The following is a 25475-nucleotide window of genomic DNA, read 5'->3' as shown; positions in this document are numbered from 1 at the left end:
TTTTCCAAATGGGATGAGGGCATGCAGTTGTTTAATATCGTTTGTCAGTATTTCAAGTATTTTCTGAATGTAGTTTATATAGTAATGAAAACAAATGTGCTTTTTACTGTTCATAAGGATAGTCCTTTAAATATGTAGTAGAAGCACTATAAACCTCTGTAATCTAGGGAAAATATATAACCAGTATGCTTTATTCAATGTAATGTACATCAGCTCACCAACTTAGCCTGATACTTTTCTGTTTTTGTATGATCCTCCTATAGTAGCAGAATAATTAAAGTACAGTGGGACATATCTTTGTTAATTAGATATTTGATATATGATAAAAGAATGGTGCTCTTTTCTGGGTAGATATTTTCAGCATTATCATTTTCACAACAGTCAATGCAATGTAAGGACCTCTATAATTTAATATAATAGCAGCCTAAGGGTTAAGAATAAAAAAAATTCTACTCTACTTTACATTATATAGAATACATTTCTGGCCTTTACTCTATCTGTATCCATATCTTTAGATACTGCTGATCACTCCCTTCTCCATGGCAGCCTGTTTTTTCCTTGGCTCTGCCCTCTTTTGGTTCTCCAGCCATTGTGAGATCTTCAGCACTGTGTAGGTGTTTCTTTTCCTCCCCAATACCTTCTTTGTAGTGGTTCTGCCAGGCCTTATTCTTAGCCCCTCCTCTTCATTGTAACCCTGCATACACTTGTGAGTGGTGAAGCTTATCGTCTTCATGGCAGTGACTTTCAAATCTTCTCTCACTCTTGGTCCAGTCCATTTTCTCCTTTGTGTCCAACATTTTCTCCTGGATGATTCATTGACAACACTGACTTAATATGGATATAAAACTGAACTCTAACTTTCCTCCTAAGCCTTTCCACCATCCAGTCGTCCAAGACCACAACCTGTCCATTAGTAAAATTATTCTCCTCTTCCATCAGTCAAACCACATCTTCTATTTCTTTGAAGCCCTCCACCTTGCACACCGCATCTAGTTTAAACTTTTCATCTTTGCCTTCTAGTTCCCACACAGCTCCGCTGCAGCCTACAAATCAGACCTTTCCTCTTTTGGTGCTCTTGCTCCTTCCCACAACCACTCCACCCCACCAGTGACACCAGTCTGTATATGCCATTCATTTCCGTCCCTCACTCTCATCTCCATGACTTCTTCCATGCTGCCTTATGCATGGAATGGCCTCCTGTCAAGTCTTCAAACTCTTATACCACAGCCACCCCTTCTCAGTCAAATTTCTCCTCTGCAAAATTGCTTCTTTCACAATACCCACAAGTTGGGAATTCATAATAACATGAATAATTAAAAAATAAAAGTTGCTCACTCACCATTCTGAATTTTTCTACTCCACCCCATCTCCTTTAGGTCTATGTTTTAGATTGTAAGATCTTTGGGAGTGGAATTGTTGTGATCATTTTCTTGTGTGGTGAACTTGTATTTTGTTAAGATTACATAATAATAATAATTATTTTAGCGCTAAGGCTCACAATATGATAATGAAGGAATTTTTGTCAACATTATTACATGGTTGAAGCCCCCATTTGCCAAGCTTTATAGTGTGAACCTATATTCATAGATATTAAAGAATGAGGGAGACTTATTTGGTCATCAGGTCCATTTTGCAGAACCGTTCTTGACAGTATATTCTTTGTCAAGTTGCATTTTAAATGACTCAAGTAATGGTGCTACTACCATTTCCCTTGGTAATCGTGACTGTTCCACAGCCTAATAGATCATATTTGTAAAGGAGTTGGTAAAGCTGTAAAGTGTTCTTTAGAATTGCTGGATACTTTAAGTACTGTGTAGTTGATAAGACCTGAGCTCTGAACATAGTCTCTTTTAGTGCTTTTAAAAGTACTTTAGATCATGTCTCTATTTGAGTAAACCAGTGAGCTTATCTTGTTTGAATATTTCAAATGCCATTTGTGATCTTTTGAAAACTTTTTAGCATTCAAGGTCTCTGGACAATGAACATTTTCTGCATTGCACAGAGGTGGTATAGAAGAGTGAAATGCAGCACATCCACATCAGATCTGTAGCATATTGAGAAACATTTTTGGCTTGCTAGAGATTCAGAGGAAAATATAAAATATGTTCTGGTTAATGCAAAACAGGCTTTGCTAGATCAAGACCAATTTAATGCTATTTCAGAAAGTCTCTTTGTGGTTGATTTTCCGGTAGATGTTATGTCAACATCTCATTAAAACATAAACACTTACCTGATGAAAATACCTTACAGTTGCCACTCCAGTTGCTACACAAGACTTTCCACATTCCCAAGAAAGACTCAGACTGAAATAGTGTTCCAAGAGATACAATGCATTATAAGCCCCAATGGAAACAATAGTGAAGGTGAAAAAGTTCCAGTTTACTTATGTTAAAAGAAACTGCAAAGAGACTGCACAACAAAAATGCCCCTGAAAAGCCCAATGTTGCTGCATCACCCTTCTACGCACCAGCTCCTTAGACATTGCTATGAATTATTTTGCAACATTAGCAATTCATACATTAGCGGTGTAGATGTTGCAGCAACATTACTCCAACTGGTCCTTTGGACTGCTAAATTTGCCACTGGTGAGATATGACCTGGGGACTTGAAAGGTTGTAGTTATTGAATCACTTGAGCTAAAGGAATATATCTGGTTGCTAGTGGTAGTACTGTAACCTTTGAAAGTCACTCTGAGGCCAAATGTTTCCAATCCACTCAAATAATATAGTCTTTTACATTTGAAAAAGCCATTTAAAAGATTTGGTTGTACAAATCCCATTGACTTTAGAGGGAGAGGTGATACTCAAACACTTTCGTTCTTTGAAAATTTATGAGAATAAATCTGAATAGCAAAATACCAGTCTGCTCTAAGTCTAAAATATTTCTGGTAAAGAGTAGGAGTAAGTCAGTAGGTACGTAATGGTCCCAAAGGTGTGTACTGTAAAACTATTACTGTTGGGGTGTGTTTTCATGGAGTCAGCAACCTTTATTATTATTTTATTATTGATTTGATATTGTGCTTATGTACTGGGGACGGGGGAAAGGATGGAGTGCTCAGAAAATATACTGTATAAATCTATGACAGTCCCCTTCTTCCTGCACCTCAGCTTTATTCCTCGCTCAAGCACAGGCCAGGGTTCTGTCTTTTCAGGACATTTCAAAAAGCATTACACAGAATTAAACCTCAGGCTATTGTATGTAAACCCCAAATAAATGAATGTTAATAGTTCCCAGTCAATTTCAAAGAGCGCATACCATACTCTTACTAAAAACAAACATTTAATGTGCGCAAAACCACCTTGTAAATAGTATTTAGAGTACTATGAATAACTTTTAAACAAAAGCTATTAAGCAGTAAATTTACGGTGGTTTATGTAAATTTATGGTGTTCTCATACAGACTTTCCTCCTGTCCTGTGTCAATTAACTGCTGGGTCTGCTGGGCTGTATTGAACTTTTTTGTTTGTAACCTTCCCCCTCCCACAGACTACCTTGCTCTCTGATTGAGTCAGCTCTCAGAGCATGACTAGGTTATCACCTGCCAGGCGAGTTGCCCACAATGAAAACATCATATAGAGCCTTAGAACAGCTACTGACCATATCTGCTAACTACCACACCATGTTCTGGAAGTTTCTGGGTCTTTCTAACTGTGTTACTCTGACCTTTTCTCTGCACTTGTGCAAAGACACGGACTATCCAACTGAGATGCATGTCTCCCACACTGCTTCTCTCCCCTGAAGAAATAAAGTCTCATGCTGAAATATAAATCATGTGAGTTATTCTTAGTGTAGTATAAGAAAGAAAAGATGCTTACAATCTGAGTAGAGAAAAGACATAAACTGAATGGAAAGTACACTTGGAACCTGATCCAATATCCAGTGAATTCAGCGGAGAGACTCCCATTGACTTCTCTGTGCTTTGCATTGGGCCATAAGTAACCCAGAAAATGTTCTGAAAGAGCATGATTTTGCTTAATGAATTCAGGCCTGATCCTGCAAATATGCATGTGAGTAATTTGGGACCCACTGAATATACATATAAGGATTTGCACACATGTGTAAGTGTTTGTAGGATTGGGGCTTAGAGGCTAGATGACAGCATTTTTACTGCAGTTAGTTAGCAATGGTGGGTTTTACAGAAGAAAATCTTCCCTTGTCTAGTTTTCACTTGGTTTTCCGGTGAAACAAGTTCACTTTTTGTAATTTGTTAAGCTATCCTTTCTGTGATGATGTAAGGCCATGCATAAGGAGTGACCAATTGTCTAACAAAGGGGTGTGAGAAAGGATTTTATGTGTAAGATTTCTGATATTAAAGGCAATTTATATGAAAAATATGCATGTTAATTACTGCAGTGGCTTAAATATCTCACATCTTCTGTTGTTTTCCATTCTTCTAGGCCTTTCTCTGAGATCTGTCTCTAACATAACTATACATATTAGATGACTTTGGGACACTCTTTACATCAATAATGAAAGGATTATCCAGCAACCGCAGTCATCATCATGGGATTACCTGTGACCCTCCATGTGACAATCTGCCACATCACCCAGACAGGCAGTCATATTTGTTAAATCCAGTCGACCCTCACCCTGCCGATCACCCTTATTATACTCAGAGGAACTCTTTTCAGGCAGAATGCATGGTACCTTATAACGATCAAATTGCCAGCAGCACATTTCCTCGGCGACATTACAGTTCCCACCATGAACTTAAAGACGAGTGTGCTCTTGTTCCCCATGGAACAGCTAATAAAACTAATCGCATTCCTGCCAATCTTTTGGATCAGTTTGAAAGGCAGTTGCCTCTTAATCGAGATGGCTACCATACCTTACAATACAAACGGACTGCTGTGGAACATCGCAGTGACAGTCCAGGGAGGATCCGCCACTTAGTTCACTCTGTTCAAAAGCTCTTCACAAAGTCTCATTCTCTTGAAGGACCATCAAAGGGAAGTGTAAATGGTGGCAAAGCAAGCCCAGAAGAGACACAGACTATGAGGTATGGGAAGCGTAGCAAGAGTAAAGAAAGGAGGTTAGAAGGCAAGTCCAGATCCAATGCACCAGGATGGTGGAGTTCAGATGACAACTTGGACAATGATGTTTGCATTTATCATGCTCCCAGTGGGGTTATGACTATGGGAAGGTGCCCCGATCGTTCCACTTCTCAGTACTTTATGGAAGCCTATAATACTGTAAGTCAACATACTGTGAAGTCATCCAAAAGCAATAATGATGTCAAATGCTCTACTTGTGCAAACCTGCCCGTGAATTTGGATCCCCAGTTAATGAAGAAAAGCTCTTGGTCCTCTACACTGACAGTGAGCAGAGCCCGCGAGGTTTACCAGAAAGCTTCAGTTAATATGGATCAGACACTAGTGAAGTCAGAGACATGTCAACAGGAGCGGTCTTGTCAATACCTTCAGGTATAGTATGTAGCATTGACTGCTGTTTACTGAATTGTTCTTTTTGCAGATGGTTTTTCACTCTGATATTTCAGATTTCAGAGTAGCAGCCATGTTAGTCTGTATTCGCAAAAAGAAAAGGAGTACTTGCGGCACCTTGGAGACTAACCAATTTTAAACTTATGCTCAAATAAATTGGTTAGTCTCTAAGGTGCCACAAGTACTCCTTTTCTTTTTGTGATATTTCAGAGGTCATCGTCTCTCATGTTTTGAGAGGTCATTGGGCGTAGAAAAGAGAAAGGGAATCCAGATCAAATTTAAAATAAATGTGCATTTTAATGCTAGAAGTCAGTGTTTCAAATGAACTTTTCCAGGGGGCAACAGGCTGATGTTTTTTTTTCCCATATGGGAAGAATGAGAGCTTTTGGCGGGCTGGATTCCAAAGGCGGTCACAGAAGGGACATAGGGAGTTGGAGGTTGCTTTGCTTCTATTTAGGATTACAGTGTCACTCAACAGGATGTTATCAGCAGAGGTGCTGGAACAGTTTTTCTAGTGCTGGTGCTGAGAGCCATTGAACCAAACTGTAAACCCTGTATATATAATGGAAACCACTTCAAGCCTGGGGGTGCTGCAGCACCCTCCACCCCATTAGTTCCAGCACTTATGGTTACCAGTATACAAATTCTTTTGTTTCTGTAGTTTCAGGGTTTGCCTTCATTAGTTCTTATTTTATTATGAAAATTAGAGACCCTTTGGAAACTTTGAGATGTCTTAATCCTTTAGACACCAGGGAAAAAAACTGCTAGCTGAAAAGATGAAATAGTTATTGTAAAGTATCCAGATTTGTATCTCTGGCTATTTCTCTTTCTTATGGCATTGATTCAAAAATATAAAATTGAAAGGCTGTAATGAGTGCTTGTTCTGATTATGCACTTTAAGAGTACATCACCTACTCCCTCACAAGCTGTTTGCAGTTAATAAGGCGTCACTATTTTTCACCAGTATTGTATCTTTAAATGTCAAGAATCAGATGTCTGCTCTTGGAGCTATCATACTGCCGGTGAATGTGTGTGGCAGAAACATGGATCAGAAAATACTAAAACTGTTTCATTCTTAGTTGAGCTGTGGATAGCTTTTATGCATTTTAAACGAAGCAGTTATGGCACATCTAAGTGTATGTGTAAAATGGAATAACGTTACACAGAGAAGAGAGAAGACCATGAGGAAAAAAGAGGTTTGAGAAGAGAACTTTGTTTTGCTTTAAAATAATGGAACTCTTGCATGTTTAAATGTATACAGCAGCCTGTTTTTCTAATGTGGTTACCTTTATGGGACATACGGTTTGCACGTTTTGTTGCTCAAGTCATTACTCAGATAAAGGGCAGGTCCTATTAAGGCACCCACATTTTAAAATTGAGCTGTATAGGTTAAATGGCATATACAATCATTTAGAATACTAAGCTTTGAAACTCTCAGTTTACAATATAAAAAAAGGATGTGTATGTTTTCCATTAATTTATAGCAACATGGGGGAAGGGGAAATGGAGAAAGTATGTGTGCTCAGAGTGTGTGTATAGATGCGCGTATGGAGTGGGGAGGGACTTTAGGGCTGAGTTACAACATTTTAAAGGTTTGATACAGTAGTTTTCTTCAATCTGAGTTTTGGGAGCTAGAAGAAATTTTAATTTTGGAGTTGAATGTCTTGGTTATTTTGGATTTGAAGTTTTTTGTTGTTGATGTGTTTGTTTACTCATTCAGTTTCAAGGCAGGTATTAATAGAATAGCCGACAATTCAGTGTGTAACCAGATGGATAGAAAAAGAGTAAAAAAACTATGCCAACATCAGCTTCAAATAAGCACTTCCATAGGGACTTTTAGATAATATTTAATTGACAGGAATAGGCTTATAAGTGGAATTAGAGGACACTATCTGTATCTTCATGGAAATATGTCCAGCAATCCTTTAGTGCAGGAATTAGAACAACTGAACGTTCTCTTATACATATGCCATGCTATTTATGTCCAGATGTTATTTTTGGTTTGTTTTTCTTTATTATTATATACTTGCTTTAAAAAAAAACAGTAAAATGTAAGTGTTTGGAAGTTGCTAAAAAGCAGAGGAAAATCTTAATCAAGCCCTAATTTACATTGCTAGCATTATAAGACATCAATCAGCTAACAATTGCTAGTGTAAGAGGCAGTCTGAGACAACTGAAACTTACTCTTATCTATTGACAATTTTAAAAAATAGCAAGTGTATATGTTAGTAAAAAAATGGTGCATATTTAACTGCTTCCCATTCCCTTCCCCTTAGTCATCTGAGACTAGAAGCCCTTTAAGGCATGTACAATATTTCCTTTGTGTTTGTACTGCTCCTAGAACACTGGGGCCTGTAAACTCTACTGCAATATAAATATTATAAATAAAAATGATCAGTATCCTTCTGTAAATAAGATGTAGATATGTTTCAACTGTTTTTTATGTTTCCCGTTGAAACATAGGTAGGCTGGTTTCCTGTGTTAGGACAATTTGAAATGTACTAATTGAGATAAAACTACTTAATTACAAAGCCATGATAGTGTTGGACAACTCTGATAATGACTTTGACTAATGTGGTATTTCTTTGCTGCTTTTTTTAACGTGTTAACCAGATTACTAGATGCTCGTCTTAACTCACTTGTAATTTAAGTTTCTATTGATGACCCAGCAAGTGGACTACATGATCCTCGGATGAGCCTAGTTTTTTATTTATGTAAACTGTCCTTGTGATATAAGTGTCTGAATACAATGGATAAGTGACTTTTTTATTCTACTGAATATTCAATATGATTTTTTTTTCTGTGACGCTACAGGCTTGAGTCTGGCATATGTCACAAGTGAAATAGTTATCTCAGCCCTTCCCCCTGCCCCATCTACATACCTGGCTGTTTTTATGGACTCTATTACTGTAGTATCGCAACACCTCATTATTTAGACATAGAAATGACAAGCAATAACAATCTCACTCTGTAGAAGAAATAACTTAAGTTTGATTATTTCAACATAGTCCTCAACTGGCATTTGTCCATATTAGAGATGGCTTAATCTCTGAAGGTTTGGAGTGTGGATTCAGAGCAAACCTAAGGTTGCTATCCAAACCTATGGATGTTCCTCAAGGACCCATTCTTTCCTCTTAACACAATCTTTCCTCTCTCCAGTAGGCTCCATTAGCTGTAGGAAAGCTAAGTGTCCAAGGAGGAAGTGGCAAGTAGGACCCCCTCCCAATTCCATTTTCTATACAAGTAGCTGCGAGTTCCCCTGTGCTGTTTTAGGAGGATGGCTGATAGACCACCTCTCTTCTCACCTGCTTTTCTGAGATGGTGGTGTCTTGCCTGCTGCCTCTGCCGCTTCCTATGGGATGGTGTTTCAGGGAGACCTGCTCCAATAAAGTCCCAAGCGAAATATTATCGGGGGCTGGGAAACTTGCCATCCCACCATTTCTACAGTAGTGAAAGGCAGAAGCTCACTGTTAGGTTCTGCTACACCTGCTCCTTTAAATCTCACAGTATGCTTAGGCTGATATTTCTGTGCTTCTGCAGGATACCTGTGGATGGAGACTGTGCACAGGCGCTTGCATTAATGTGGACTTTGGGAGAGAATAGATTATTCTTTTATGTGGGCATAGGGTAAATTAGAACTACCCCATCTCTTCTCTGGGATGTAGGTGTGTGTTGGTGGGAGGGAAGGGAATGGGGTACAGTCTGTACTGAACTTTTCCTTACCTCGAGAAAATATTCTGATTTGATTCAGCTCTAGGAATGGTCCAAGCAGTGGAGGGCAGGAGATGGTAAGGAGCATTCTTATTTTATCCATGATAGTTCCCCATGCCTTGACAGTGAGATGTTAGGTAGTGGAACAGTTTCCCAAGGCTTATGGTAGGCAGTCCTTCGGAATATTCTAAGTTAGACATATCACTAGAATTTGTAATGTAGGAAGCAATACTTCCCTGGCCAAGAAACGGGTCTAAATGCATAGATATTTTACAATTCTTAATTTTATGGATCTATGGAAGTTCATGCACCAACACTACCTCACTACGCAGTTAGTCTCTAATGATGTGTGTACTGCTGGATAGTCTCCACAATTGTTTTCCTAGCCTTTGCCTATCCGTAAAGAGAGAAAAAATTCACAGATTATTTTTCATATTTTCCCCCATTTTTTTTTTATTTGGGTCAGTCGTGTGTTTTTTCATGACACACTGTAATCATTTGTATCAAGACACACAGGATAGGGAAAGCAAGCTATTTATTTCCTGGCTTTAATTGGCATTCACTAAGCTCCTTGAAGCAAAAACTATCTTTTTCTTATGTATTTGTACAGTGCCTAGCACAGTGAGGGCCTTGGCTGGGGGCCCCTAGGCACTACCGCAGTATAAATAATCATTTTATATTCTTGGCACAGGACAGAAAGTAGAACTTTGCTTCTGGTAGCTACAGTTCAAGGAAGACTTAGCCGTAAAATAGTGGCAGGGTGGGTGTGCAAGTGAAGTATCAGGTCGGTGAGGAAGCCTATGCAGCTATCACCATACCATACTTTATCCAGCAGCCCATGAACAAGCAACATGGGGGAAAAAAATCGATAAAACTTTAAACCAAAAGGCTTGGGTATTATATGCATATTTTCTAGTTTATTGTAGTTTGGATCTGGTAAAGAAGGGCCTGATTTGTCCCAGAGCCTATGTCTTACTTTCCCTTATGGCTTAGACGCTGGTGGATGCCATCAACAATGTCCATAATCTACTCCAGTGTACAGAAAGTCTGGGTACACTGCAAGAAGGACAGGAGACTTGCTATGGGTTTTCATCAGGCCGCAACTTTATTATATAGATGTCTGGGACTACCCAGCAGATAAAGTGTACAGTGCAGGCAAATCTATGCTTATTCAAATCAATTGTCCAGGGCTTCCACCAGCCCCCCTTTGTTTCCATTCAGGTCCCCCAGCCAACCCATGGCTTGGACCTTACCATCCACCAGCCTTGTAAGAAGGTTAAGGAGGCTATGAGAACAGGGTGGGTTGGCTCCCTGCCATACCAATCATAGGAGTCCATGAACCCCCTCCCCAATTCTGTTCCTTTATCCACTACCTCCTTTTAAGTCCTTTACCAGGCCATTTATCTGGTCGCTGGCTGCCCTCCCTATGGAGTACCTGCACTGAACATCCGCCCAATTTACAAAATAAGTTGTGACATATGGCCTACCACCTTTTCTATTCACCAGAAAAGGTCCATCCACACACCCGCTGTGGGGAAGGTAAAAAAACCACACTCCACTGAAGCCAATTCTGGTGGTCTGGGAAAAATTCCTTCCCAGCCTCCCTTTAAATGGGGCGACTAGTGTAATGCCTACAGCAGGTCCTAACCCAGCCTGCCATTCGCCTCCACTCTGGGAAGGAGGGTGGGTGCTGGCTTCCTTGCTGCTTGGACATATTTATTGGATATATTGCCCCACCTAGGTTTTGTACCTTTATGCACATGCCTGGTGTGGAGGGCGGGGGGGGACATTGCCTCAAAGCTGACCACCGAGCACCTTTTACAGCAGTTTTTGCCTTCTTCCTCTACCACAAAGTAGAGCTGCCCTTCTTTTGGATAAGCCCAGACAAATTCTGCCTCCCTTTAGGTGTGATGCAGTCATTTCTTCATAAGGCTAAATGGACTTTATTGCTTAACTTCCTGGTGCTATTCTGTATAGTGAGCTATCATATTATTTGATCATTTAGTCTATTAAATCACCTGGTAAATTGTTTATTCTTCTGGGATAGTAATTTGTTTAAAATCTGTTTTGCTGGGTTTATCTGTGCACATTCATCTGAATTTGCAATCATTTTCTACTTGTTTTTCTTGTGAACTTTGTTTGCATTTCTGTCACGGTGAAGTGATTACTAAATTAATCTACTCAATGTGTCCTTGTCTTGTTCTCCACTGCAGTCTACATATCTAGGACTTGATTCTCCACTCCTTTCTTCCACTCAGTGGTAAATCTGTCCTTTACAGCTGCAATTTTCTTATCAGCTCTGCAAAACGGCTAAAGTTGAAGCCTCCTATTATCATTTTATCCTGATCTTTACTTCATACTTCTTAATAAAGCTGGTGAAATAATTGAAAAGAAAAATATACAAATATACTTGCAAATAAAACACCAAATATAATAATGGGATTATATTATTCTCAAGTATTTGGACCATTTCCAGGTATTCATGAAAAAGTTTGTGAATCCCAAAAGTTTCTTGAACTGTAGCATAACTGGTTATTTATCTCACATTTCATACCTGAAAAACATAATTCACCCAAAAGTAGTTTTTCAACCATGAAAATTGTTCATCCAACCTGTTGGTGAATGCTTATGAATAATGAGTAGATCTGTAGAAATTGGGATGGGTTTGTAAATGATTCACAAATGGGAGCTACATTTGCAACAAATATATTCATAATGAATAATTCAACCAGATCTTCTACTTAGGCATACATAGTCGTCAGCCTAATTCTCTATCTATCGAAGACACCTTTGGATATGCTGTGAAAAATCTTTCCTATGAAAATAACCCATAAATGTAGCAGAACATTTCTAGGTAATCCTGTCTTCCCCTCGCAACCTCTTTTCAAATTTACCCTACAATAACTTTCCATCACCTTAGTTATTACAATTGATGAGAATGACATCACTGTATATTTCACTTTAACAACCACCATTTTCTCATACAATTAGTTAAGGGCTGGTCTTTGGCATAGCTGTCCCATCTTAGTTGCTCAGTACCCCACTGATGGAGGTCCTGTAAATACCTAGCTAGATCTTCTATGACAATGTCCGCTCTTTAATGATTATGACTGCAATTTTATCTGCCATTGTACTTGAGATTGTTGTTTCCCATCTACTGTTCCATTACTTCTCAGTGTCGGTGACTGTACACAAATACACAATACATTGTTCTAGTTTGACTTTCAGTACCACTGTCCAGCTTGCTTGAACATCCTTTCATTCAAACGGCATGTTTACCACTCTGTATAAAATTCTGTCACTTGGATCTATGCCTCCTCTCAACTGTGTGATGCTAGTATATAGTAGAAAGGGGCCATTAAATACAGCAGTTTGAGTTATCCCATCATAAATTACCTTAGAAGCTGTGAGATGTGTTTGTGGAAACTGTATCTAAGACATTAAAGTTGATGCCTGGTAACAACTCCAACTCCAGAGAAAAAACATAGACTAGATGTGGTCCTATCTCAGAACCCTGAATCTGATACCTTCCTGTCACCATGAACACTGAGGATGTTCGAATCTGAATTTTATGGATTGGGTCTTTCTATAATGGGCCCAAACCAAACCCTGTTCTGGACAACCCCATCCTCGGTGACAGTTTGGATCCAGATCTAAATCTGGTCTGAACTCTACAATGTTGGCTCATTTCTAAGGAGATATGTACAGTAGTTTGGAGATGAATGTTGAAAGTGATGCTTCTCTTTTTCAGGGTGAGGAGTAAGGAATATTTCTGCTATTTTAAATTAAGCATCTTGTTCCCAGATTGAAGTAGGGATCAAAAAGCACCACAACTGCATTATCCCAGTGCGGGCAGACTGGTCTAAGCTAAGAACAGTTTGACTCAGTCTTGTTGGTCTTGGCTGTTCGGAACTTAATAACAGTTTCTCCCCATGTAAAGATGCATGCAGATATTTCAGTCAAATGAACTGATTTTAAAATAGAACCTGATTGCTACAATCCCACAAGTTGAAACAAATGTTGGCAAGGATATTGCAGATATTTGATTTTCTCTAAATGGAAATAACCTATATATCTGCTTTTCTGAAAACTGCTGAAGGTTATTTTTAAATACAGTAAAACATATAGTGTTAATTATATCTTAAGTCCTCCTTTTTTGCATATTTCACTGACTCCTAAAAAAAATGCACATGGAAAGGATGCTATGATATTCATTTTTATTGTTCTAAGAATTCAGTATTCATGATTGCCAAGAATAGACCAAGAAAGTGGAAGAGGGCAATTGAATTTTCTCTAACATACAAAATAGCCATAATAACTGCTAAGAGAACCAAATTGCATGGGTTTGAAAATCTGCACTGAGCAATCATTAAGTATTGTTCTTAGTTGTGTGATTTCATTTCATTAAGTATTTGCATACTAATAGAAAGCTAAAGTTTCGAGTCTACTGTTGAGTGATGGCCAGCCACTCCCCTCTAGCTTTTGTGTTTACTTCCAGTCACCCACATTGCATTGGCAAAGCACAGGGAGAAGCTTAATGCTCTCAGCTGCAGTAAACCAAATCAAAATTGAGATGAATAATGAACTTAATTTGCCAAAAAGACAGTCTGTTTGATATTTCATCTAATAAGGTAAGTTAACAAACATTCTAGGCAACAGAAAGGAAAATATTCTTTTTTTATTGTTTAAAACCTGAATAAAATCCATATTTTTATCCTCACATGCTGGAGTTTATTTCAAATTTCATTCAATGTGTGAATTAGAGATGAATAATCTAGCACTTGAGTGCCACTATATACCTGTCTTTTCTTTATTTGGGGACCCAGAAATATACATAAGGAAAATCCTGCTTTTTGCACAAAAAGAATACGAAAAGAAATTTACCAGTCACCGCAAGCTTGCTAATGATAAATTTAGTCTCTTTCAGAGCAAAGTAAATTTAGATAAAGATCAGAGCATGTAAATGGCACAGCAAATGCAACTGAAACCAATGAAAGGATTGGCTATTGACTGTATGTGTTTTGTATGGTCTGTTTATGTACAGTAAATCTAATAGCTGATGTTTGAGCAGAAAGAAAGAAACCATAGTCAATATTATTTTTCATACTTGTAAGGAACATTATATTTCTACGTGATTACTTATAATGGAAGTGGTGTGTTTCATTAGCTGACCCAGTTCTGAGGCCTCTGTTAGGTGCTATTTTTCTTCCTTACATTTGTTTTCTATTTCATCAGACTTCTTTGTTTAATTAAAGCACATTCTTCATTATTAGTTCTGTAAAGAATGAAAAATCACTATGAAAGATCGCACTTTAAATTTATTAAAGCCCACTTGCAAAATAAAATGCCTCTAGTCTCCATATTATTTTGTTTAACAGCTTGATAATAAAAATGAGATTTTAATTAAAGAGGGGACGTTCTTTGGATTTGGCTTTTATTTTCCACTGTTCTCTCTATATTTCTATCTCTGTCCCTCCTTCTCCCCCTCTCTTCTGGAAGTAAAAATATTCTGTATGATGCAGGCTGGTTTAATTTAGTTAGGCTGTAGTATAATATTCCTAATGCTGGAAAAAATTATACGGTTGAGGCAATTGGAAATTACAGTATGCTTAAACATTAAAGAAAAGTGAAGGTGCTGACTTTCTAAGATATATAGATCTTATTCCCCTGCATCTTCAAAGACAACAGCCACTATCTACACATACATACATGCAGCATAGTATTTCACCTTGCAAGATACATGCTGGCCATCAAAAGTTGCAAGAGCTGAGCAAACCTCCCAATCAGAAAATATGATCTGAAAACTCACATAGCCACCTTTCCTCAACATTTCCCTAGTACTTTTGGATGCACAGCACTGTAATATGTGACACTGTATCTGAGAATGTAATAATAAGGCGCTTGGAAATATTATTGTTTTATATTTGGTTATATATAGTTAATTTTATTTTTAGTTCTCTAAGTACTCAATATATATGTTTTTTCCCCAGAATCTGAAACATTTTTCTCTGATAGCAGATGATATCAGTCTACTAAGCCCCAGAAGCTTTTTGCTTTAAGAGCCTAGAGGCAATAAGTAAAAAACCAAAACCGGGCATGGATTTGAAATACTTTTCATAAATTACTGTTTATATTAAAAAGATGTGTAGAAGTGGCAATACAAGAAATACATATAATGTTGTTGAGTTTTTAAAATAAGGATCTGATATGTAGTAGGAGTTTAGTCTAGTAGGACAGAGCACTGGGACTCAGCTGGACTCCTGGGTTCTATTTCCACTCTGCCACAAACTCATTTTTTAAGACTATGCTTATATCGCTTCTACCAAAATTACCAGATTTGGATGCCTAAAGTTAATGTGTAAATATATACTAAATCAGCCATAATGGGGACTCTCTAAATGAGCTCTGAAAATTAGATCACTTACTTTAGAGCTTAGGTATCTGAATCAACACAGTACTTAACTTTATATGAAGTATGAAAATATTGGCCTACATGCTCTGTGCCTCAATTTACCCATCAGCAAAGGGGGAATAATAATAATGTCTAGCATGTAAGGGGATTGTGTGGTTTAATTTATTAATGTTTGTGAAGCACTTTAAGATCCTTTCATATAAGGTGTTATAGAGACATAGCTAATAATAAATTAAATGTCAACTACTTTATCAGCATTTTTTCCCCTTGCAAATGCTCTTATTCATCACTGTGATACAGTTTTACCCTGACAGGTTTCAGAGTGGTAGCCGTGTTAGTCTGTATCAGCAAAAACAACAAGGTGTCCTTGTGGCACCTTAGAGACTAACAAATTTATTTGGGCATAAGCCCAAATCACTTTTGTAGTGCTAATGAGGCCAATGCAATCAAGGTGGCCCATTTCAAACAGTTGACAAGAACATGTGAGTATCAGCAGGGGGAAATTACTTTTTGTAGTGACCCATCCACTCGGAGTCTTTATTCAAGCCTAATTTGATGGTGTCCAGTTTGCAAATTAATTCCAGTTCTGCAGTTTCTCGTTGGAGTCTGGTTTTGAAGTTTTTTGTTGAAGAATTGCCACTTTTAAGTCTGTTATTGAATGTCTGGGGAGATTGAAGTGTTCTCTGACTGGTTTTTGAATGTTATAATTCTTGATGTCTGATTTGTGTCCATTTATTCTTTTGCGTAGAGACTGTCCAGTTTGGCCAATGTACATGGCAGAGGGGCATTGCTAGCACATGATGGCATATATCACTTTGGTAGATGTGCAGGTGAATGAGCCCCTAATGGTGTGGCTTATGTGGTTAGGTCCTATGATGGTTTCCCTTGAATAGATATGCGGATAAAGTTGGCAACGGGGTTTGTTGCAGGGATTGGTTCCTGGGTTAGTGTTTTTGTTGTGTGGTGTGTAGTTGCTGGTGAGTATTTGCTTCAGGTTGGGGACTGTCTGTAAGCAAAGACTGGCCCATCTCCCAAGGTCTGTGAGAGTGAGGGATCATCCTTCAGGATAGGTTGTAGATCCTTGATGATGTGATAGAGAGATTTTAGTTGGGGGCTGTAGGTGATGGCTAGTGGCGTTGTTACTTTCTTTGTTGGGCCTGTCCTGTAGTAGGTGACAGAGCCAGAAGGGTACTGGCTCTGTCAATCTGTTTTATCACTTCATTAGGTCAGTATTGTAGTTTTAAGAATGCTTGATAGAGATCCTATAGGTGTTTGTCTCTCTCTGAGGGATTGGAGCAAATGTGGTTGTATCTTTGTGTCACTACAAAAAGTAATTTCCCTCTGCTGATGCTCAGACCTTCTTGTCTACTGTTTGAAATGGGCCACCTTGATTGCATTGGCCTCATTAGCGCTACAAAAGTGTTTTCTCCCTCCCCTGGTATTCACCCCTTCTTGTCAACTGTTGAGAAAAGGCCACTTCTATCTTAATTGAATTGGCTCGTTAGCACTGACCCCTCACTTGGTAAGGCAACTCCCACCTGTTCATGTGCTGTGTATTTAATACCTGCCTACTGTATTTTCCACTCCATGTATCTGATGAAGTGGATTTTGGCCCATGAAAGCTTATGCCCAAATAAATTTGTTAGTCTCTATGGTGCCACAAGGACTCCTAGTTAGTTTTACCCTGGTGTAAGATGATTAAAATAGATAGAGTTACTCCATCATAAAACTGGAGTAAGGCGGTAGTGAATCAGGTCCTGTGTAATATAATATTATAATATTCTCTTAGAAAATTGATACCTGAAAAGCAAAAATGAAAATTGGCTTAAACGGATTTCTGCAAGCAAGCTAAGCAAACTATATAGCATTCAGCACAGAAAAAAAAAAGTTGTAACTAGTACCACCTCTTTTTAATGAATGGTTATTTTTGTGAAATTGTCTTTGTACTTCCTTGTTCACTGAAGCTTGAACAGTATGTATCATAACCTGACTTCACAAATGCCACGAATTGAAATTAGACTTCTCTTTGTGGTACTGCATTCTGAGTTATCACATAACTCTGTGTTTAGCTCAGTTTTTTCCCTTACCATATTGTCAGGGGTGCTGGAACAATTTGTATAGTGGGATGATGAGAGCCATTGAACCAAACTGCAAACCCTGTATATGAGGGAAAACACTTCAAGCCAGGGGGTGCTGCAGCACTCCCAGCACCCCTAGTTCCAGTACCTATGTATATTGTCATTTTCTTTGTCAAATATGGACTTTCCCTACCAGCCTCCGTGTAGTAATGGTACTAGAAATTTTCTACCTCCATATTTTCACACCAGCAAGTTCCCCCCATTCTGGAATTGTTCAGACAGCAGCAACCAGTTGTCTGTGATGCCTGCTGAATTCTCAGTCTGTACCTTCACATCTCAGTAGTTCTGCAACAGCAAAGCGGATGTTAACAAGATTGTTTGTTGCTTTTCACTAAATGAACCTGTGTCACTGAGCTAGGAGAGCCTAGACTTCTGAATTATGATCTGATGCATTATGTTCACATGCACACACGCAGCTAAATTTTCAAAGCTGGACAGGATCCACATTTGTGCATATGTAAGTATGAGCTTATGTGGCAAACCCATTCCAACCAGTTTCGGAAACTTGTTCAGTAGTATCTAAACCACTTGGATAATCTTTGTTACAAAAGGCACTGTATGCATTAAGACACTGAATTTCTTAAGTTGTGTTGTTAGAGTAATGGTTCCCACAACACTATGTCTCATCTATATTACAGCTAAATACTAAAACATGACATCCAACAATACATACAGCATTGCAAAAACTACAGGCGCTCCACTTGGCTGAAATATGGGTGATGTGTATTAACTTTGAATTCCCAAACTTTTGATCAATTAAAAGTCTCAGCCTTAATGTTGCATTAACATAGGTTTTTAATTTAATTCAGTATAATTTGTTTTTAATTAATTTAGTATAACAAGGTAAACATAGATACTAAAATCAAACATAATGAATGGAAATTAAACAGAAGAGATTTATGAGGTAAATGTTTCCTCAGAGCATTCAGATGTACTGGACATAATAAGACTTTAAATAATCTTTATCCTAAGGGTGACTAGAAATCTATTTTTCTTGAGCTTTTCTTATTTGTTGTAAAGTTCTTGTGAGGTGTCCCAACTTTTCATTCACGATGTCAGCAAGCCCTGATTTTACTAATCTTGTGTCAACTTCTTTATGAACAATTTGGAAACTCAACTCTTTATTCCCAACACAGGAGGTAACGGGAGGGGGTGATTTTGCATGCTCCTAGGTGTATTTGAGAAATGCTAAGGGTATGGACTGCACGCATTTTATTTTATTTACCCTGGAAACGGTGCAAGAATCTAAGCAGAAAAGGAGATTTGTGTGTGTGTGTCACAAGTGTACTGGTGAAAAAGTGTAAAATACTCCCTATTTCTATAGGCCGTGGATCCAAAGTCAAAGCCAATATCAAAAGATATGTACATGTACAAATGTACCCATACAAGAAGTGGGCATGAACTGGAACTCCAAATTTGGAGTTAGGTGTATCATGTTCAGGGCATCAGCTCTAAATCAGTCCCTGGAGTGTTAATATGAAACCAAAGCTGGATTTGGGCCTAATTTACAGTTCTTGTTTGGTTTCTTAACTCCTGATCTCCAGGTGGCCCACCTTCCCTTTAGCAGGTACTTCCTGCTGAAAGTACCTTCCTCTGAAGTCCCCCACCAGTTATTCAGAAGGAGAGGGGTGGAAGAGAGATTTATTTAAATGTGTGGGGGGGGTTTCATATGGCAATGTAAATATATGTGGGATTGTTTAATAGGTGAACTAGGTCCAACCCAAAATATGTCTCTTCTCTGAAGAGCTTAAATTCCTGAGGCATTAATAGGTACAATAGAGAGCAACACAATACAAAACAAACTCAGTGTGCTGTGGTCATTTGAACTGTAAAGCTTCACAGAACTAGAGTTTTCAGGACAGTTACTGGGAATTATTTCAAGGATATAGATGGGTGTAAAAGAAGGCATGAAGAAAGAAGCGTGCAAAGGAGTAAGGAGCAGTCAGGAAAGATGCTTGAGTGGTAAAAAGAAATTATGGGAGAGATATAGGCAAGAGTAGACTTATGGGGTGAAATCCTGTCTCCATTGAAATCAATAGCAAAGCTCCCATTGACTTCTGTAGGGCCAGGATTTGCACCCCTGGGGTACTTTGGAAGAGAAACAGAAGCTTAATACAGAAGAGGAGGAGGAGCCAGTGCAGAAATTCCAGTAAGATGATGACACAATAATAGTAGCAGAGAAGGATGATGAACTGGAGGAAGAAGAGATGAGAAAGGAGGAAGTCAAAAGGAAAAAAGCTGCAATAGTCAGCATGAAGTTACCAAAAAAAGAAATATTGTCATGGCAGTAGGGAGGGAAGAAGGAATGAATTTTGGAAATGTTGTGAAGAAAGGATTCAGGATTTGATGAGGTCCTGGATGAGACAGGAAAAAAAATAAAAGAACCAAAAACTGCACCAGTTTGCTTGGGTGGCTAATTATAATCATTTGGGGTCTGTGGAATACTTTTTTCTTCGTTTGGTGCAGTGTTTTGTTGAGTTATGTTTTATAGCAACATTGCCAGAGTTCGTATGCCATAAAGCTTGACCTGCATTGGCTGTAGTTACATTTGAAAGGGCTTATCTGCCTTCAGGACTTGTCATGTTCCTGGTTGTGGGAAGTCAGCAACTGAATGTTAATTTAAATTTAACAAACAACTAGGTAAATGTTTGAGTTTTCGTTATGACAGGTTAAACGAACTGCTGCATAAGTCCTATAAGAGGAGACAGTATATAAGAAGCAATGCACACTCAGTAAGCTGCACTGAAAGTTGTGTGTTGTGGGATCACATTTAACAATTTATATAGCACCAATTTCCACATGAAAAGGGACTACAAATTGTAATCCCTATTAGGGGGACACTACTATTCAAATGTTGTAGATCAAATTTTGACCCCTAAAATTTGACCGTGTCTGTTTAGTATAACATATAATGATCACTGTGTGAGCCATATAAATTGCCTTTATATGTTGATCTCAGTACAGGGAAGGAGAAAAGAATAGGTGGGAAAACTAAAGATTACAGGTACTTTATTTCTTTAAAATGTTGCCTACTTGCTTTTTTGATTTTGGAGAGTCTACTCAAATTAGACCACTCTGGGAAACCTGGGGTGCTTCAGTAAAAGAACTGACTGCAGGACCCCTCCTACAGTAACTCTGTTCCACTTCACATCTGCTCTCGTTTCTGCTGCTGCTGTTATTCAGGCACGTGTTTTCTCCACTTCCCCGGGCCAAGATGATGTCCAGTAACCCCAGGACAACAGCAATGGGAGGCAAGGCATGGACTAGGCAGCTGTTCTCATGGAATTTCCAAAATTGTCTGAAAACACATTCTCATTGTTATGGTTTTCTATAAACAAGGGGAAAATATAATGTTTGGACAATTTTTATTTTAATTTCAAGGAAATAACAAGGAGAAAGAACAAATATAAAGTCACCATAAGAGAGAGAGGGGTGTATAGGTGTGATTTTGAACACACAGCCATTTTGAACTTCTGAAACTCAGAGGGAGCATCCCTGCAGGCAGACTGTTGGGTTCACTTTACTATAAAAGGTGCAGTACATAGAAAACAGCCTTAGAGTCACACAGCTATATATGTTGCTTCATTACATTTAACATGCATCTAAACTGGAAATGGAAAGTAAGGCCTTCTGGTGTGGAATATATCCTGAACCAAAACCCTAGGTTTGGGTTCAGATCAGAACGCATACACACTGTGTTTGAAGAGATTCTGATTCACGAATCTAGATTTGTCCCCTCTGTACCATGCAAAGGGCTAACCCTTTTCTTTCCTGCAAATATGTTAACTGTACTGGAGCCACAGGGCTTTACTTAGAAAACCAAAATCAGAGTCATATATCCTTTCAATGAAAGCTCAGTTGCAATTTACTGTTTTCTAATCTTACTGTTGCTACAGAAGAAGGTATACTGAATATGTGAATTGTGTTTATTACTCTAGGTTCCCCAAGATGAATGGACCGGGTATGCTCCGCGAGGCAAAGATGACGAGATTCCATGCCGGCGGATGCGCAGTGGCAGTTACATTAAAGCCATGGGGGACGATGATAGTGGGGACTCAGACACCAGCCCAAAGCCATCGCCAAAGATTGCAGCACGAAGGGAGAGCTATCTCAAGGCCACCCAGCCCTCACTTACGGAACTCACCACCCTCAAGTAAGACAGTGTCGGAATGAACCACTGATCCTCAGAGAAACACATTTCTGTTCCTCTCTCCTTTCTCCACTTTCTGGGCCCAAAATAAGGAAAGTGCTTAAGCATGTGTTAAAGTCCCAGTTGAGTCCTCATAAATGATTTCCTGAATGGGGTGAATTTTAACACATGTTTAAGTGCTTTCCTGAACTGGGGCACTAATGTTCAGGATTCAAACCAACAAAAGCACCTAAAATCACTAATTTCCATGAGACTGCTCACATGCTCAAAATTACATACATTCTTTAAACACCTTGTTGAATTAAAACCTTAAGTGCCATATTCCACAAGCCTTACTCAACTGTATATGTATTTATGCAAGGGTGAGTAAAATTTAACATGAGCGAGGCATGTGAAATTAGCCCTAAATCAGTCTTTGTAAATCCTCAAAGAGGGTTTTGACATTAAGCCCTGAAGAGTGAGCATCAGAAAATAGAGAAGTCCATATCTTCAACCCCCCAATCCAAAATTACATTATTATTTAATTGAGAACTATGACCAAAAAATTAAGACTGAGAATTGCTTTAAAAAGACTTCAATAAAAAAATTACAAAGTGACACAGAGAATCTAAAATCATCATTTTTTAATATTTGTAGCTCTTTTCACAAAGGCTAAAGTCCCTAAGGAGTTTCAGATAATGGAGAAGCAAAGTGTCAATATACTGGAGGAGGTAGTAGCTTGTGGATAGAGCTTTGCTAGATGAAACAACTTTGGAGATATGTTAAGTTGCTTGGAATGTGTTTTTTGAGTTAAAAGCAGCACTCAAAATAGATTGTGTTTTTAAGACCAAAGAAAACATTCAGTATATAATTTAAAAAACTCAAATAGTATAACATATATTTAATCTACATTTGTGCTGGGTCAGAACACAAAACAACAATGAAAGAACAAGAGCCCACTGCTTCTGCCACTGAAATCGGTGGCAAAACTTCAACTGATTTACATCAAAGCAGGATTTGACCCAAACTAACTAAAAATCAAATAGTTTTATCTAACTAGAGCTGGCTAATGTTTCAAACATTCATTCTGAAGATTCTTTGTGAGAATGTCATAACATTTTGTAAAATATTTTAACAGCTGGGACCCAAAGTAAAAATTCATAATAATGCAAATTAACTATTTGAAAAATGTTGTTATTGTGGAAATTGAGGAAACATGTTACTGATTACTATGCAGTGCACTATGAAAGAGGGGGAAAGGAAGAGTACCCAAGCAACAACTCAGACAGGAGAGTGAGCCAAAGCATCTAATAAGGAGACTGAAAACATGTGTACATGTCATAATTTTGGGAGGCATTGAGATACCAAGGTGACAATCGCTTAGCAGAATATGATCGACCAGATTATGTTAAATTAGGTTAGATTAAGTTAAATGTGTCCAGTTGAAGGGAGTAACTGTGAACTGGTGGCAGTAGCCAGAAAACTCTAGTGTAACTTTTCCCTAGATTTACATTAGGTGAAAAGAGTTTCTAATGAATTATTATTTCCAGGGAAGCAGGAATATCTGTCAGATTCTAATTCAGAATTTATGGCTAATAGCAGTGGAGCATAACTGTTGTTAGCAATACTAGGAAATCATTAAATGTTTTCCGAGTGTAGGCAGGGCAATTCAGCAACATCCAGGATCAGTGTCTGTCATTCCCTGTCCTTTGGCTTCTTCTCTCCTGGAACTCTAGATAGTGTTCACAGTCTGTGGCCTTGTGTTCAGGTTTCAGAAATCTTAGTTTGCAGAATTTGTTACTGAACTTTTTTTTCCCCTTGTGACAGCAAAGCCATGTTCTGGCCTGGGGCTCCATGGCCTAATCTAAATGGATTCCAGTTACTCTCTTGCTTCTTAATTTTATTGGTCTCAATATTACAAAATGCTGAGCACTCTGGCCCTGATCCAGTAAAGCATTTAAGCACTATGCTTAATAAGCATACGAGTAGTCCCCTAAAGTCAGTCATGCCACCAAAATGATAGACATGGAAGAACAGTTGGGAGCAAAGAGTGAACAAACTACATATTAGAAAATACAGAAATCTATTACTCCGCTCCCCGCCTCTCCCCCGCTCCCCGGCCATTCCCCAGTAAATGGATGGCAAAGCTACAAATAGAACCTAGTTTGTTAACTGTCACTTTTGTTCTGTGGGTTCATCCGAGAGGCCATGAATCAACTAAGCATAGATTTCACTGGTGTTTTTGGCTCGCTAGCAACACCAAGATTGATCAACTTCTGTCTGTCTGTATCTTGTCAGAGTATTACAGTGCCATTGTGATATTGTCCAGGGAATTACATTTTTAACTGAATTAACTGAGCACTAGATTGTTCGTAGCTGTCATACTCCAATGCAGAGGAGTAGGGGTGAAGACGTAAGGATCTTGAGTCCAAGCCCTGTTCAGAGAGTGGTTGCTACTCCCACGCATAAAGTGACTGGGACTAGGGAAAAAAGGGGCAGGGAGCAGGCAGGCTCTGCCCCAATATGCCAGCCCACACAGCTGGACAGACTGGGAAAAGTAACCTGCACCCTCATCACGGCCGCAGTAAATTACCCTCCTTTTGGGATAAGAAAGGTGCCCTGTGAGGAATTTTGATACTCAGAGTCACAAATCCACCCTGATTATACCCAGGGCCACTCCTGGAGTTAGTTATGAATAAGACTACATTTATGTCATAGAGGTCATAGAAGTCAGGGAATCCATGGCTTCCAGGACTCTCGAGCTGACAGCCAGTGGGGCCCTGGCAGGGTTCCGGCGACAGTAGCGACAAGTGACGGGCAACAGCCTCTTGTGGTGGCAGGGGGGATGCCTCAGGTGAGCAGCTGGGGTGTCCCAATTTCTCTTTGGGAAATTTGATCACCCTGCAGCTCCCAGCTGCCACAGCGGAGAGGGAACCCCACAGCTCCCAGCCACCATGGTGGTGGGGGAAACCATGGAGCTGCAGCAGCAAAAGTCACAGACAGGTCATGGCTTCCCTGAATTTTTGTTCATTGCCCATGACCTGTCCATGACTTTTACTAAGAAAATCATGACAAAATCTTAGCCTTAGGTATGAATATTTACAGCCAAAATCTCCGTAATCTCTACATGCAGTTTATGCTGTATCTCTTACTCAGGGCTTCATTGGACTTCAATACCACCAACCCCAAGTGTGCAAGAAAAACTCATCTGATGGGCTTTAATACATTGGGATTTTTACAATGTTGGGATTTTTACAATTTGACTTTGGAGATGTTAAAAATAATAAAATATAGGTTAATTTTAGTTGCCTTTGTTGCAGCTTTTAGGGTTCACATTTTCAAACACTTTTCTCTGCAGCCAAGAGAGCGAGAAACCTCTTTTTAAAAATGAAAGCTGAGATCAGTCAGCATCTAGGGCTCTAAGAAAAACTCCAAATGTCATGAGAGTCACAGGAAAATTGTAGAGATGGCAGCACTGATACATGTATAGTAAAGTGATTCTAGACTGGTGAATTGACATAAATCTGTAAAAGAAATGCTGTTCCATAAAAGAGAATGGTGTACTTAGAGTCTTACTTGCCTGAGATTTAAGCTAACAATTGTTTCTCCCTGTTCTCTGCAGAACCTCACAGCTGTAATAGTGAA

The 25475-nt window shown here is 38.8% G+C and overlaps 1 protein-coding gene across 1 annotated transcript in view; it reads left to right on the top strand.

Moving 5' to 3' along the window:
- The window catches only part of DLGAP1 (DLG associated protein 1), a 642070-nt gene that overhangs the window by 437993 nt on the left and 178602 nt on the right, over window positions 1–25475 (top strand). The window contains exons 3-4 of the mRNA XM_084618849.1: window positions 4397–5422; window positions 21640–21854. Coding sequence (XP_084474975.1) covers window positions 4469–5422; window positions 21640–21854 — 1169 coding nt within the window. The 5' untranslated portion in view covers window positions 4397–4468. The remainder of the gene's footprint in view (window positions 1–4396; window positions 5423–21639; window positions 21855–25475) is intronic.

Source organism: Lepidochelys olivacea (genome assembly GCF_965140295.1).
Source record: "Lepidochelys olivacea isolate rLepOli2 genome assembly, chromosome: 2".
Classification (NCBI taxonomy): domain Eukaryota; kingdom Metazoa; phylum Chordata; order Testudines; family Cheloniidae; genus Lepidochelys; species Lepidochelys olivacea.
This window is presented reverse-complemented; position numbering and strand designations above follow the sequence as displayed.